The 14,852-nt window shown below is 38.1% G+C and overlaps 1 protein-coding gene across 5 annotated transcripts in view; it reads left to right on the top strand.

The window, feature by feature from the left end:
* FRMPD2 (FERM and PDZ domain containing 2) overlaps window positions 1-14,852 on the top strand; it is a 78,542-nt gene that overhangs the window by 20,674 nt on the left and 43,016 nt on the right. For 4 of the 5 annotated variants that reach the window (XM_026850964.1, XM_026850966.1, XM_026850968.1 and 1 more), the window contains exons 8-17: window positions 1,911-1,995; window positions 2,279-2,335; window positions 5,296-5,446; window positions 7,055-7,126; window positions 7,791-7,965; window positions 8,732-8,882; window positions 8,979-9,117; window positions 10,012-10,164; window positions 12,256-12,441; window positions 13,309-13,465. In XM_026850964.1, the coding sequence (XP_026706765.1) occupies window positions 1,911-1,995; window positions 2,279-2,335; window positions 5,296-5,446; window positions 7,055-7,126; window positions 7,791-7,965; window positions 8,732-8,882; window positions 8,979-9,117; window positions 10,012-10,164; window positions 12,256-12,441; window positions 13,309-13,465 (1,326 nt within the window). The remainder of the gene's footprint in view (window positions 1-1,910; window positions 1,996-2,278; window positions 2,336-5,295; window positions 5,447-7,054; window positions 7,127-7,790; window positions 7,966-8,731; window positions 8,883-8,978; window positions 9,118-10,011; window positions 10,165-12,255; window positions 12,442-13,308; window positions 13,466-14,852) is intronic. The other variant, XM_026850965.1, reaches the window with a different exon arrangement.

Genomic DNA, 14,852 nt, shown 5'->3' with positions numbered 1-14,852 from the left:
GGGGGGGAAATGTAATAGCCTCTCAGCCCCAATCCCATATCCCCAATGATGAGGAAGGTGAGGTCACTCATACAACTGCTGTTGATACTCTCCTCCTTGAAAGGCACTTTTCTGAAGCTCCAGAATTGCAATCAATATCAGTAGCAATAAAACCTCAAGATTTCAGCTACTTCCTATGTGGCACATAGGTGTTAGTCACATATCTAGTGGCACATAAAGAAGGTAAACTCAGGAGCCTGTTTTGTAAGTCCTTTTAAAGAAAATTTTGGTCATAAACTGGGCAAAGGCTCCTTCCAGTGAATTTGTGTCTCAGTCTTCATTAAAACAGTGGTAGCTGTTAGTACTCAGGATTTTGTAAGACTCTAAAAATGTAGGAGAAAACATGGAATGTGAGATCTTGTTAGCCAAGACATTCTTTCATGAGATAATATATTATAAAAATGCAATCATTTCTGAAAAGAAATATTACCATCTAGTAGGGTACCATTATCAAGGGAGATCAATATCTCTTATCCAGGTTCTACTTTAGAAGCTCATTTAACATATAATAAATTAATCATCTACAGGATCTACTTCTTTGAGGGCCACATGTTACTTAAACATCAGGAACATGTTGGGTTTGTGATCAAAGCATGGCGGCCAGTCAACTGAAACTAGCCAACTTGTCCCACTGCCCTAACAACAGACAGAAAAACAAAGGGCAATTTTATGTGCTTGTTAAACTGTATTTATACAATTATGTGAAACCTATTGTCTAAGCAGAGAATTTTGCAAGGCTTTCTCATGAAAAATCATGTAGTTTCAGAACACAGGACTCAATCTTAACTTTGGTACCTAGCCCTAAGTATTTGGCTTATCTGAAATTTCACGTTTTGTCACTAACATCTGCAGCTTGAAAAACATGTTTATGCATATTTTAGCAATGTGACTATAGATTTTCTAGTTTTTAAAATTGCAATTGGTGGTTGGTACACTGGAATTTAATGTCATGTTTTCATGTTGGAATTCAGAGTGAGGTCTCAGGGTGTAGTTCATGGGTATTTTATCTGGAGAAAAAGCTGACCTAAATGATTACTTCCACATAGCTCATCTTACCACGTCTATCATTCCACCTATGCAATAGTTTGCTTTGAAATTCTTCAAATAAGATCAATGAAATGAACCAAGTGAAGAAAAATTTAACTTTCCCACCCTTCCCTAAAGGATTTAAAACATGTCTGCTGCTAGAAGAAATGTTCATGGAACTGCCACTTGCATAATTTCTGGTTCTACCTCTAAATTTCAGCCTTCATGTATCCAGACAAAGTCATGCCTATCCTTTCTGTAGCAGCAGATATGTCTGAAGGTGAAAAATTAGACAAATATTATTTGCTAATGACTCACAAACCATCCTATATTCCCACCAGATTCTTATGATCTAAAAACATTTACAATATATTTAATGTAGGAAATAACCAGTGGAATATTTACAAATAGTTTTCATTTCACTGATTTTATATCCTAGTCTGATTAAGCCAGAGAGGTTTCATGGCTTTTCCCCCTCAGTTTTATGCCTGGAAATAGAAGAACAAACAATACTAGAAGTAATTTCTGAAGAGCAAAAGCTGTTTTACAAATTACCCCCATACATACGGAAATAACAGCCATTGTACCTACACAGCTGTTTTCCAAATTACATTCACATGAAGCGTTATGAAGAGGAAGTAACAATAACTAGAGAACTGGGAATAGTGCTGGTGTAGTATTCACTTAGCCTTATCAAATTTATTGTGCCATTTATCATGCCCAAGCAAGGACACAAGGGAGGAAGTAGCCAGCTTAAATTTCCTCCTTGTTGTAATTATCCCAAGATCTGATGCTGAGTGCTGCTATAATTGCTTCAAATGTGAAATTTCCTTTATTCATTTCAGGGAGAGTTCCACAGACACACAGGTCATGGGACCCCACCCTTAGTGGGTCAAGGACACAAAGTAGCTACAAGCTCTTCATAAACAGGTAATCAAAACTCATATTCCTAAAAGATGGAAGCTGTTTTATTACCAAATGAAGCAGACAACTACTGTGACAATGTCATTATCAGAAAATTCCTGGATCACCATCTGAAACTGTTTTGGTAATTGATACTGTTTATGTAGAAATAAAGTGTACTTAGACTTGGTTTGGCTCCAAGTGAAACAGTCCAAATGCTCTAGAAATGGAGCTTGGGCCCTGAACAATCCATACAAAACAAGCACATTGAAGTTTTCCACTTTTACTCTTTACCACTGTGTCCTGCCAGATGTCACTGGCCGCCCAGAACAGCTGACCCTAGCATGTCTCCGTCAGACTCAGACAGGTAAGCAGCAATAGCTCGCTGTGACTGAAACAACTGGGAATCAGCTCTACAGAGAGTGTGGAAGGGAAAAACCTGTTGAGAAGGTATGAACAGTCATTGCTTTCACTGGCAAGGCATTCTGCAGAGTCCATATTTATCTACATTCAGATTTTGGATCTGGTCTTGCCTTGCTGTCACATTAGCAGAGGCTTGATGTGTTCCAGAGAGGTTATGACAGACCATTTATATGATCCATAATTTTTAGTGGATTATTTGCACTTCCATCTCAGGTTTTAGACTGATTTGTCTCACTTGTGTCAGCCATATCCAGATCTGCACTGTCACTTTACTGAAGATTTATAGGTAACCCAGGAACACAAGCAGTAAAGACCTCTGCTCTGTCATGAGGATTAGCCTCATTTCAGCCATGACACGTACATCAGCCCTGTAGACATAGACTAGCAAAGATGAGAATTGTACAGCTGATACTAGCTCCTTTTCAAAAGCCAAGGAAACACCACTATTGCCAGACAAGAGATTTCTAGACTGGGTGTTAGCAAAGTGCAGCTGTAATCATGGCTGTTTCCAAATGAAGAAGAGATGTAAGTACTGTTAGCCTTTAGGCACCACAGAGACCAGAATCCCATAATTAAGCACCATATAATCCCTACAGATACTGCATTTAAATTGAGTTCTTGACCCAATTAAACAGGAGTTTCTTCTTTTTAACCATGACATGAGTAATTCAGGCCCACAGGAAATGTTCTATTTAGATCAACTCACAATTAAATGTATCCCAAGTAAACAGTTTGAACTTCCTGATAAATCAGCCATGAGAATCTAAGCAATGTGAGCTACCCCAGTACACCTCTAAATCTGCAATAAGAAAGAACTACAAGCAAGTTGCAGGATAGCAGCAGCTTTTGTGGAGAAAGAAGTCTGTCTACCAGTCTAACTACACACACATACATATATATGTGTGTATACACATGTCTATATATGCATCATACACCTGATATCAGTAACAGAAGATCTCCTTACTGAGTATTTTGGAGCAATTGCCATATGTCTGACTACCAGCCTGGGTGTCACCTCAATATCCTTGATCTTAAATCACGCTGCCAAGATGTTCCCCTCCTCTGCTGAAAGATGAACTCTCTTCTCCAAATTTCCAGCAAGTTGTTTCCCATAGAACTTCACGGACTGTAAACCTCACTTTTGGCTGTGAGCATCTGTAATTGAATTTCTACAAAGGTCACCATCCTATTGTAAGTACCATGTCAATAGTGGTGTTGAAATAATTAGTTTGGAAACCACCAGTTTCCCATTATAGAAGGACAACCAACACAAAACTTAGTGATGGGTTTACTATCTATGAAGCTTACTAGTATCACCATGATCACTTCTGTAAGCAGTCCAACTGACATAATTTACATCTCATAAATTTAACCTTGTAAGTATATGTAGGGTTATGGCCTATATATAAAGAAGACACAGCTGTTAAGTTTGGCATCTCTCACTTTGCAGGACTAACAACAGGAAGTGTTTTCCACAGGAAAATAAAGTCTTAATACAGCATCTTGGGGTTTGAGCTAACAGTATTTTTATATCCACAAAAGTAACTTTGGGTCATTTTAAAGCATATTTCTTAGTTAAATGTTGATCTTTATGAGGTTGCATTGATAGAAACAAAAATATCTAGATATCTTTATAGACAGAGGAATGTAAACTAGGATAGCATAGCATAGGATAGGATAGGATAGGATAGGATAGGATAGGATAGGATAGGATAGAATAGAATAGAATAGAATAGAATAGAATAGAATAGAATAGAATAGAATAGAATAGAATAGAATAGAATAGAATAGAATAGCTCAATTGGAAGAGACCTGCAACAAGTCATCTAGTCCAACTGCCTGACTACAGTGCTGACAAAAAATTAAAAGCATGTTGTTAACGGCATTGTCTAAATGCCTCTTAAACACTGACAGGCTTTGACCACCTCTCTAGGAAGCCTGTTCTGGTATTTAGCCATGCTCTCAGTAAAGAAATGTTTCCTAATACCGAGTCTGAACCTCCCCTGACACAGTTTTGAACCATTCCCCAGTCCTGTCACTGGATACCAGGGAGAAGAGATCAGCAACTACTCCAGTAACTTTGTTAAAAAAACTTTTGAAACTCCCTGAATAGTTCCCTGAAGCAACTCTGCAACATGCAAAAGAAAAGGATAAAACTTTGGGACAGCAAAAAAGCTTTCATGTGACTTTGACATTTGTTAAAAATCCACTGCAACAAAACCCTTCCTTATACACCACATAATCATCTTTCCCTCATTGATAAGTGTATATATTATATCTTAAGTTTATTCTAAGCATACACATGTGTGCTCATGTGGAAAAGCCATTACACTACAGGTTAAAAGTATAGTGTAAAGACAGCTTTCTGATCTGAGTTTTCACACATCTTTCTCTTAATTAAATTGAAAATTCTCTCAGTTCCCTAAGACATTCATTTAGTCTAATGAATTAGTATTCAAATAATTGAGTTCCCATTCCTGGAAAGTTCTAAATAATGTAAAAACAAATGTTATGATTTTCTGAAGCTTTTTTGCTTCAGAAAATAAGAAATGAGGAATTCACTTCATCCTATAGAATTCCCAGAAAGGCATGGAGCTAAATTCTTTGTCTGTTGGCTTCACCAGACTTAAACCAGCTAGATCTGGCTCACCAAACGAAAATTTAAAAAAGACTGTTATTGAATTAAAGAAGAGTTTAGGTTTATTTAGAAAGGGCATCAGTAATGTTATCCATGTTAAATTATTTTTATTTTTCTGTAAAGAAATATTTAACAATTTATAACTGACATTGCCCTGGATTTCATAGTATACTGCCCATCAGTGTACCTTATGCTCATTGTCCTCAAGCCTGTGTTGTTTTGATTGCATGCTATATATATTGCTCACTATGACATTTCCTTTGAAGGTCAATCAGTGCTGTAGAAGAAAATCCTGGTGGAACTCGGAAGAACAGCAGACAGAACCTACTAAGTTTAGGTTCCACCTTCTCTGTGTCTACAAAGGACTACACAGCAGCTGCTGCATCACAGAAAAGTTTATTCCACAGGAAGGAAAAGGTGACTAATATAAGCTGATTTCAAAATCTAAATATCACTAAAGAGAAACCTCTCATTCAGTTGTTGTTTGCCAGTGAAATGCATTTTAGTTACTGAGTCATGTAATCAGATGAGTGTTCTAAATTGAGAGACTCCAAATTAGGCATGATCTAGTTGTGATAATTCAGAACTGAAGGCAATGAAAGCTCTTGTCCATAAAGACTAAGCAAAAGCTTATAATCAAACCCTCTCTGACCTACACATGTGATTTTTTCAAGCATCAGACACCATATGGACTGTTTTCATCAACCACTTTGACAGGAACTTCAGAACAGTAAAAATGTTTACAGAGACACTGAACCCAAACACTTGCTGATCACCAGTGCCCAAAGGACTTAATTTTTTCTTACAATGGACAGAAAGCATAGGTTAGCAGTGAGTGTGCCAAACCATTAGTTCACCTAAGGGTCTATTTCTAGTTGCTGATTTGTTGTAGGACTCTGATAAGTGGGAAAGATAATATTTCTTTGGCAGTTGGATCACAAAAAATTCAGAAATAACTGAATCACAGAAAACTCCACAATTCTGCTGTCCCTGGAGCTTTCTGTTGTGGAGTAGAATGGACAGGTTTCAGGCTGGTGAGTCCTTTCATCTGGACCCAGTTCACAAGCTCAAGACTGACCAGGGGCAGATTAGGAGTTTCAGATAGATACTTAGGAAAATTATCCTTTTATATATAAAATTAGTTTTAAATTTTGCTACTACAATTTTTTCTTGGATAATAATTGATTTTTTCAGGAGGAGTCCAGCAACTGTTACAACAAAGTGTTAGTCCTTCTCTATATGTGATACAAAACTACATTATCTGTTGACAGGACAATACTAGTATTATGAAACAAACCATAAATTTTCTCAAAAAATTGGATCAAGGTACTAAGTCACAGAGAATGGTTGGAAGGATCCACATCTTACCACTTACAGACTTTTAATTATTTCTGTCTGCTTCAAGGATCTAAAAGCATAGATGAATCTGACAAAAACCCAATATGCAAAATTCCTTGAGGTGGATGCTCAGCAGAAAAAAAGCATCTTGTGCTGTTTAAGTTTGTTGAAGTTAAAGCAAAAGAATAAAGCAAAAGAATACAATGTCTGCTAATAAGAAATAATCAGTCAACCTTCATTACAGGAAAGATAGCAGCTCTGCATTTTAGTCTGGTTCCCTATGGAAGTTAGGCTTATAAAATCACCATCAGTGGTGTGTGTATATGTGTGTACATGTCTGTGAATGTCCTCATAGTAACTTGGGAATCAAATGGGAAAAGGTCTCAGAAGAAATTAAGTTTCTGTAACTGTAATGAAAATAGGTGGCTTTCAAAGGAAATGGATCTTGGTTAAGTGCCTTTACAGAAAAGGTTTTAGCATGAGCTTACTTCTAATTAGACTCTAGAGAGTCCACAGAGGAGAGACCCCAAACAGAGAGAAGTCTTCAACCAGCATTTGCACCTTATTAGACACTGAAGTCAATTAACTACAGCATATAGATCAACAGAAAGAGTTTCATTGGTACTGGTGTTTGGGATCTTCATTACATTAAGGACACATCACAATTTCTAAACTGCCTCCTTATAGTTTTCAGGTCCAGAATTTATTATTTTGTCTAGTGAACCACCAGTGACCTTACAGCTGCCTGGATCAATTGTGGTAAGTATGAACATTAAGAATTTAGAACTAATCTAGCGACCTTTTAGTTAGGGCTCTTTGTAAGTTGCATCTGAGTCCCAAGCCAGTATTCTTGTCATGTCTTCCTCCCAAACAAAGTTAGGGTTCCTGCAGAGGTACTGAGACTTGAAAGGAGGTCATTTAATTCTCAGTGCTATGTAGTTATTTCTTTTGACGTTAATTTATCCTTCTCAGCTAAGAATGCTCACTTTAGTACAAGACTTTTGAGACAAAGATTATACAGCAAATACGCAGTGTGACATGTAGTGCCAATGTACTGGACTCGTCCAGTTTGCAGACACATCCTCTACCTTTCATTAAGATAAGGTAAAAGGCTGACAGCATACAGTGGTAAAAATGAGGGCAAAGAAAATTTGGAATTACCCTCAAATCTAGAATAACCCTGGTGTTTGTAGTGTCTGAGTATGCTCAGCTGCTTTGTTGGTATTCCCTGTGTTCTTTAAAAATTAGAAATGTTTGGGATATTAATTTATGAAAAGGGATGCAGGGAATAGCATCATGTTGTGACCAATTCCATCAGGTTATGTAGAGATGGGAGACTAGGGGGCCTCAGTAATAAAATGCTGTGGAACTTGCATTGCTTTTACTTGGCATTCATTCTTCATTCTTTGTTCCATGTTCTTAGACTAAAAAAGGGAAATCCTATTTGTCCCAAAGGGATCTCAATGTGATTCTACTCAATGGGCAGTGCCTTGAGGTGCAATGTGACATCAAGTCCAAGGCAAGAGATGTTTTCAACACTGTGGTGGCATATGCAAACTTGGTGGAACATTTCTACTTTGGCTTGGCGTACCTGAAAGGTAATGAGACACAGCTAACTGCATAACAGTGCTCTCCCTCAATGCCTCTGTAATCACTTTATTAATGAATTACAGTAAGATCCTTTAAGATCCTCAGATGAAAGCAGACCCAAAGCTTAAGGAAAGGTAAGTTACATTGGTTTAAACTGTACTGTACTGATGTAAAGCATGTCTACCCTAGGGCTGTGTATCAGCACACCCATACTGTTACTGGCTGATATTCCATGCAGAAAAGGCTGCATCCCAGCCTTGCACTGGAATAATACTGTGCCATGTAGCTCCAGCAGAAATTCCAGGAAGCAGTGTACTGAGGAAGGCTGACTGTCTTTGTTCCTAGATATAACTTGGAGTACAGGTTCAACTATTTAATCTACAAGACCCACATCTCCCTAGCCTATTTCTGATGGCAAGCAGGGCTGAGGCACTAGGAAGAAACATATCTTGTGTGTAGGACATGAGGATTACAATGGGGTGCAAAAGCTGAATGGTGAGCAGAATGCAAGCCCCATCAATTCTTGAGTGATCCATAGACACTACACCAATCCAGAATCTAGCAATTGTAATCCTAAATTACACACTAAGTGTTATCTTAAGTTTTTCATCAATGAAACAATAAATTAAGCCCTGACACAGAGAAATAAATCTCAACTGACATCCATGATCCATTTTGTTTTTATTGTTAGTGATGCACTAAAGGAAGAGAGCAGACCTTTGAGCTACTGAAGTATCTCCAGACTTACCACAGAATCCAAAATTCTCATTTCAGGTAAAGAATTCTTCTTTTTGGATGAGGAGACCAAACTCTACAAAGTGGCTCCAGATGGCTGGAATGACCAACCCAAGAAGAAAACCTCCATCATTAATTTCACACTCTTTCTAAGGATAAAATTCTTTGTCAACCACTTTAACATTATCCAGTAAGTGCATGGTTCAGCTGACTGCAGGAAAAACACTAGCATTTAGTGTGACTGTTCAAGGCTCCTCCTGTGTTCCTAAACTCTTTTGTGTTCCAGGCACGACTTGACAAGACATCAGTTTTACCTGCAGCTTCGTAAAGATATTTTGGAGGAGCGATTATATTGCAACGATGAGACTGCCCTGAAACTCGGCGCTTTGGCTTTACAGGCAGAGCTTGGCAATTTTGCTTCTGAGGTGTGGATAAATAATACAATGTTTCTCAGAGGTCTCTCTCAACAGCTTTTGCAACTTTTATTTTAAAACATAGAGTTTAAAGAAGAAATGTGAATAGCACATAATTTCAGCTAAATCCTTCAGTGATCACATTTCAGATTTAATTTTAAAAATTACAAAATTTGCCTGATTAAGGAACAGTAATGAGCCAGATGAATTTGGCAGAAGATATGGCAGAATGATGAAAAATTCTTGGTCCTTCATAATGGATAACACAGCCAAGAAACTCTAGAAAACCTGTAGAAAATTTCCAACATAGGCACATCTTGGATGTGCAGAGGGGCTTAAAAAGATTAGAAAACATGGAAAGAAAAATAAATAAATACTCCAGAATTCACAGCTGGTTTGTGTGTAGGTCAGATCGACAAGCTGCAAATACAGGAAGGTTGCTGATGGTATATCTGAACTAGTTATTCTAGTTTTGAAGTATACAGAAAATACCCACTTATGTTGTCTGCTATATCTTCAGTTATATAAATCAGTGTAGCCCTATTAATTGAACTCTGAGTTCTCTGATCCATCTGGTCGGATGCATCCTAGCACTGGGTCTGATGTACTGATGCAGCTGTAGCTGTCAGCTCTTAAGTGCAACATGCCTGTGGGCTCAGCTCTTTTCTCCCTCTGCTCAGAGAAGTGTGTGCTTTGAGCGCCTGGTGGAGCACAGGTGCAAGAGGCACATTTGGCTGTCAGGACAGTACCTGCTGTTCCCCATCTTCTTTTAGGAAATGGCAGCACGGTGACTTCAGCATATGGATCACCCTGAAAATGGAAATGGACCAAATAAGAAAAGTCAAGAAAGAACAAAAGTCTCCTCTCTCTTTTGTTTTTTCATTTTTTTTTTTTTTTCTCCCAAAGATGCATGGAAAGAGCTATTTTCGTGTTGAAGACTATGTACCAGCAAGCCGAATAGAGAAAATGACCCTGGCATATGTACAGCGAGAGCTTGCTAAATTACATCGTATGAATCATTCCCTATTTGAGGATGAAGCTGAACAAGAATTTTTGAAGGTAACTTGCCATACCCCAAATATTATTTATTTATTTTGACATAGAAAGCCCCTCTCTATTTACCATTGTCTGTTATTTCCTTCTTGCCTGATACAGTGGAATTTAGATATGGTGAACAAATTTGAATAGTCAACAAAAACCCTCAGAATTTAATTCTGCTGTAAATACTGCCACTGTAAATAACTTACATCACATTTACACAGCAAGTTTCCTTTCACTGTTTATAAAGGGTTAATGCACATTTCAAGGTATTTTCAACTTCTTGAGGGTTGATGCAAATTTTCAGCATGTTACCAACATGCCTGCGTTCCAGATGATTCTAAATACACCTACTGAATGTATTAGAGGTTATTATAAAACATGGGAATATGTTTAAAACTATCTGTGAACCCTGGAAGTCAGGAAGGATTTATCTGAAGTATTTTCTCACATGACTCTTTCTCGAGGGTGTCACAGTTGTGTGGGATTTGTTCCCCCCCCCCCCCCCCCCCTTTCTCTGTTTTCCATCAAATGAAAAATATTAGGGTTAGATCATGCATAAATATCAGTAGCCATTTTGCTGCAGTGCCACGTGCTTTTATTTATAGCATCATTTTAGTTGTTATTTAATTATGTTAGTTCCTCATTAACACTATCAGTGGAATTGAACCAATAGATTGAATCTTAGCCTTAATGACAGTCCATCATGCATGGCAAATCCAATGAAGAAAAGTAGCTTTGTTAGTATCTGTTTCAATCAGTAAGACTGTAGAAGGAGCCAACGCATCACACAAAGTGAGAAAGATAGCCCCATGGCAAGAAGATGCAAATTCCAAATACAAAAGGGATTAAAAATTAAAACCCAGATTCAGCTAGTGATTATAGATGCCCCAGTTTTCAGGATTTGAACATTTGTGCTCTGGATACTTTCTGAAAAACAGATCTTCTTAAAATGTTTTATTTTAGTCACTGAAAAACTTTATTCACCGTTGAAAAGTAATTTGGGGATTCTACATTGACATTATAAACTCATACTGATCTGCAGATGACAAAAAAGGACAGAAACCCCTCCTCATATTCCATAATTCTGTAAAGGGTCTGAGTCACAGTTTAACATTTTGTGGCCAAGCGAAGAACATAGAAACCAACCACACCCAAACCTCTGAGCGAGTTCCTCAGAGTATCCTCTGCACAGTTAGATGGCAGGGGCAGAAGCTGGCTCCTCAGTCCCCTGAAGTAATATCCTACTTAACTTTTCACCCAACAGTGATCACTGTGCAAGAATGAAGTGACACTGAAGATGTGTTACTATAAGGTCTTGCACTGAAGGGAATTCTGGAGCAGTGAAATTCCCTCAGAAGTCATCACTATATTTAGGTGAGATACTTTGAGGTACAATTTAGCAAATCCTATAACTTAAGATCTTGGCAATGGAAATTTATAAAGAGTAATTTTAAAAGATGGCAGTCGTGAAGGAATGGGTGTAGGTACCGGAGTAAGTTTGTTGCAGGGTGGTAGCTGTGATGTCACTGCAGTTAAGATTTCCACTATTGTAGAAAGGAAACCACACAAGCCCGTCAGAGTAGCCCTGGCACCAAAGTATTAGCAGTTTTACTAAGATCATCATATTTGTTGTACCTTATGGCTTCTGGGTTTTCTCAGGGAAACAAAGACACAGTAAAGAAAATGGAAAGAAACAAGGTTTAGCAGCAGTCAAGCACCATTAAGCCCGCATGGATTTCTCTTCAGGAATGCACACAAGTGCCAAGTAGCAGTACTGCTGAGTACCTCAATGCCACTGTAATGTTTAGATTATTGTGCAGGAAGCTACATAATCCTCCTAACTCTTCAAATGAGGTGTGTGGGAAAGTGTTTCCATTTTACACATGGAAAATGAATGCATGTAATAGCTCTATGACATACCAAAGTAAGGTGATGACTCTGTGAGGCAGCAGGTATGAAAATTTGGTTAGGGTTTTCAAAGGTTTCTTGACAGAATGAAAGAATATTCAGTAAAGACACTCGAAACTACTTCCCCTCCCATCTACCTACCTTTTCTTCCTATGCCTCTTTTTTGAGTAATGCATGGTAAATGCACTTTTTCTCTACCAGGTGACTCAGCAACTTCCTGAATATGGAGTGTTATTCTATCATGTGTCGCAAGAGAAGAAAGGGGCAGGAGGGGACATCATCCTGGGAATCTGTGCCAAGGGCATTATTGTGTATGAGATTAAAAATCACACAAGAATTGCCAGTTTAAGATTCCAGTGGCGTGAAACAGAGAGAATTTCAGCTCATGTGAGTTAGAACCAAGTGAATCTCTTCAGTCTACTTTACACCCCTTCTGCTGTCACTTTGATAAATTTATTGCATTCAGATCCAGAATTAGACTCAAGGCAAGTCCCTTTTAAAAACAGTCTAAAATCAAGGATGGATCTGGATACCAAGATACCTAGTTCTCAGTAAGGTATAGTTCTGGAGTATTTTTGCCAAGGATGGAGTCAAATTACTATAAAGTTGAATAATCTGGTGTTGACTATTACAGAGACTATGTCAAACCTCTTTATGGCATATTCCATATTCATGCCTCTCTTCTCTCTTTTCTTTTGTTTTCCTACCTACATAAGGTCATGGGATCATGTCTCCCCCTTTCCAGATCTCATTATTTCCACCCTCATCTCTTAGTGTATTGATGTTTGTTAACAACCTGGTAATTATGACAAGACTGTGACTCCTTCTAAATGGTATTGTGTCATCAGAGGTATATCAATCTACCATTATACAGTGTAGGTGTGAACCTGTATCACACATTTCCCAGTCTGTTTGCTCTACCAAAGTGACCCTTCTGCCCCTTGAAGATATTTTCATTTTCACATTAAATAGGTTTATTCATTTTAACATCTGTAGGGCCAAATTTTGCCAGTTCTATCAATCTGCTCTCAATGCTGTCAATGTCCAAAGGCTCTTGACTTTTGACATAGGGTAGTTATGACAGGCACCTCACTAACAACTCTTGAATTTATAATAGGCATTTACTGCACCCAAAAGACATGAAGCCAGGCATAAATACAACTGGACAAAGCAACAAGATTATACAAATGAACTTTTAGTGCTCAGTGTAATGACTGATACATATGAAGCAAGCTGTGCTTTTTTTCCCTTTAGAGAAAAAAATTCATGATTGAAAGCAGCTTCAGTGGCAAGAAACACACCTTTGTTACTGATACAGCAAAGACATGTAAATATCTACTGGACCTCTGCTCTGCCCAGCACAAATTCAATGCACAGATGAATTCTAGACAACTTCAGCAAACTTCATCAGGTGAGGTATAAATGCACTTTCATTACTCAGGCCATAGGACAAGGTTAGGTTTTAGAAAAGGTGCATTCAGTGAAGCTGAGAATCAGAACATGCCACATCAGCTTCACTGTGCTTCAGTTTCTCCTTTTCAGACTAGAAAATAACGTCTCCTACTTCACTGGAAGTTAGAGGTGTGCAAGTCTAATTTAGCATGTGCATGTGAGTGGGCAGGTGCAGGGGATGGAGAGGGGTTCTCTGGTTATAATAACTATGTAGCTAAACTAATATTTTAGTAAAAAAAAGCATGATTACACTTTCCTTCAGAAAAATTGCTGAAAATTCTGAAGAAACATATCAGACTTACCCCAAATGTTCCACTCAAAGAACAACTATAGTATTGCCCAGATATGCCGGAGCTGAATTTAGTTAACTGGTTATCTTTGCGTAAGACAGGGGTTCAACCCTACAGCTCAGTTCCAGGACAAAAGCACTAAACCAAAGGCACATCAGTCATACCCACCCAACTATGCAGCTGCTATCTGCTCTTACCTTAGATTCTGCCATGTCTGTGGAAGAATACCTTCTTAGACTTCAGATTTTTCATAGTTTCTAAGACAAGGTTCTGCTCAACCCAGGGCAGTTACACAGCATTTCTCACCCACAGTTCTCAGCATGCTCTGTAAAGATGGGTGAGGATCATTATGGGGAAACTGAGGCACATAAGAAATAACAGCCTAGGCTGAAAACTGTCATCACTCTTGACTTGAGTACAGCAACATGAGTTTTCACTAGCTCATCCACTGCCTTGAAGAGAATCATGATCATGTACAATCATTGAGTATTCGACCTGGTGAGTCATAGCAGGAGAATCAAGTGTCATCTTCTGCGATACTTTTTTTCTCTAGTAAAGCTGTAAAAAGTGTTGGCAACAAATTATATCAGGGGATATAACAGGATGATTGATATATTGTTTCTTTCTCACTAAAATTATTTCATGAAAAGCGAAATTTCACCTGCACAAATTTGTTATCACAGAAAAAAGTGCTAGGATGACGTTTAGGTTCAAGGTACCTTTTGTTGCTTGGGCTCCTGTAGCTTCAAACATAACTTAGTGGGACTGCGTTTTGTAGCATACAAATGAGTGCTAATAATGAATCTTAAAGCTTCCTGTATCATATTTGATTGTGGTAAAATACCTTAATAAAAATTACTACATTCCATATATAAGAGAACAAAAAGTTTGAGACCTAAGAAAAATATACCCCAAGTCCTGATTACAAGCACCCCAAATCACTGAAACAAGCCAGACTTACACAAACTGTGTGTCTGCAGGTTCTGAGGTTTGGTGTGTGCTTGCTGTCCCAGAAAAAACAGGCTTTGTGAAGGCAACAACAGACTAGTTTAAAAT

Source organism: Athene cunicularia (genome assembly GCF_003259725.1).
Source record: "Athene cunicularia isolate RWA chromosome 6 unlocalized genomic scaffold, athCun1 chr6_part1, whole genome shotgun sequence".
NCBI classification, from domain to species: Eukaryota; Metazoa; Chordata; class Aves; order Strigiformes; family Strigidae; genus Athene; species Athene cunicularia.
The sequence above is the reverse complement of the archived record's forward strand: the minus strand, read 5'-3'. Positions and strand labels throughout refer to the sequence as shown.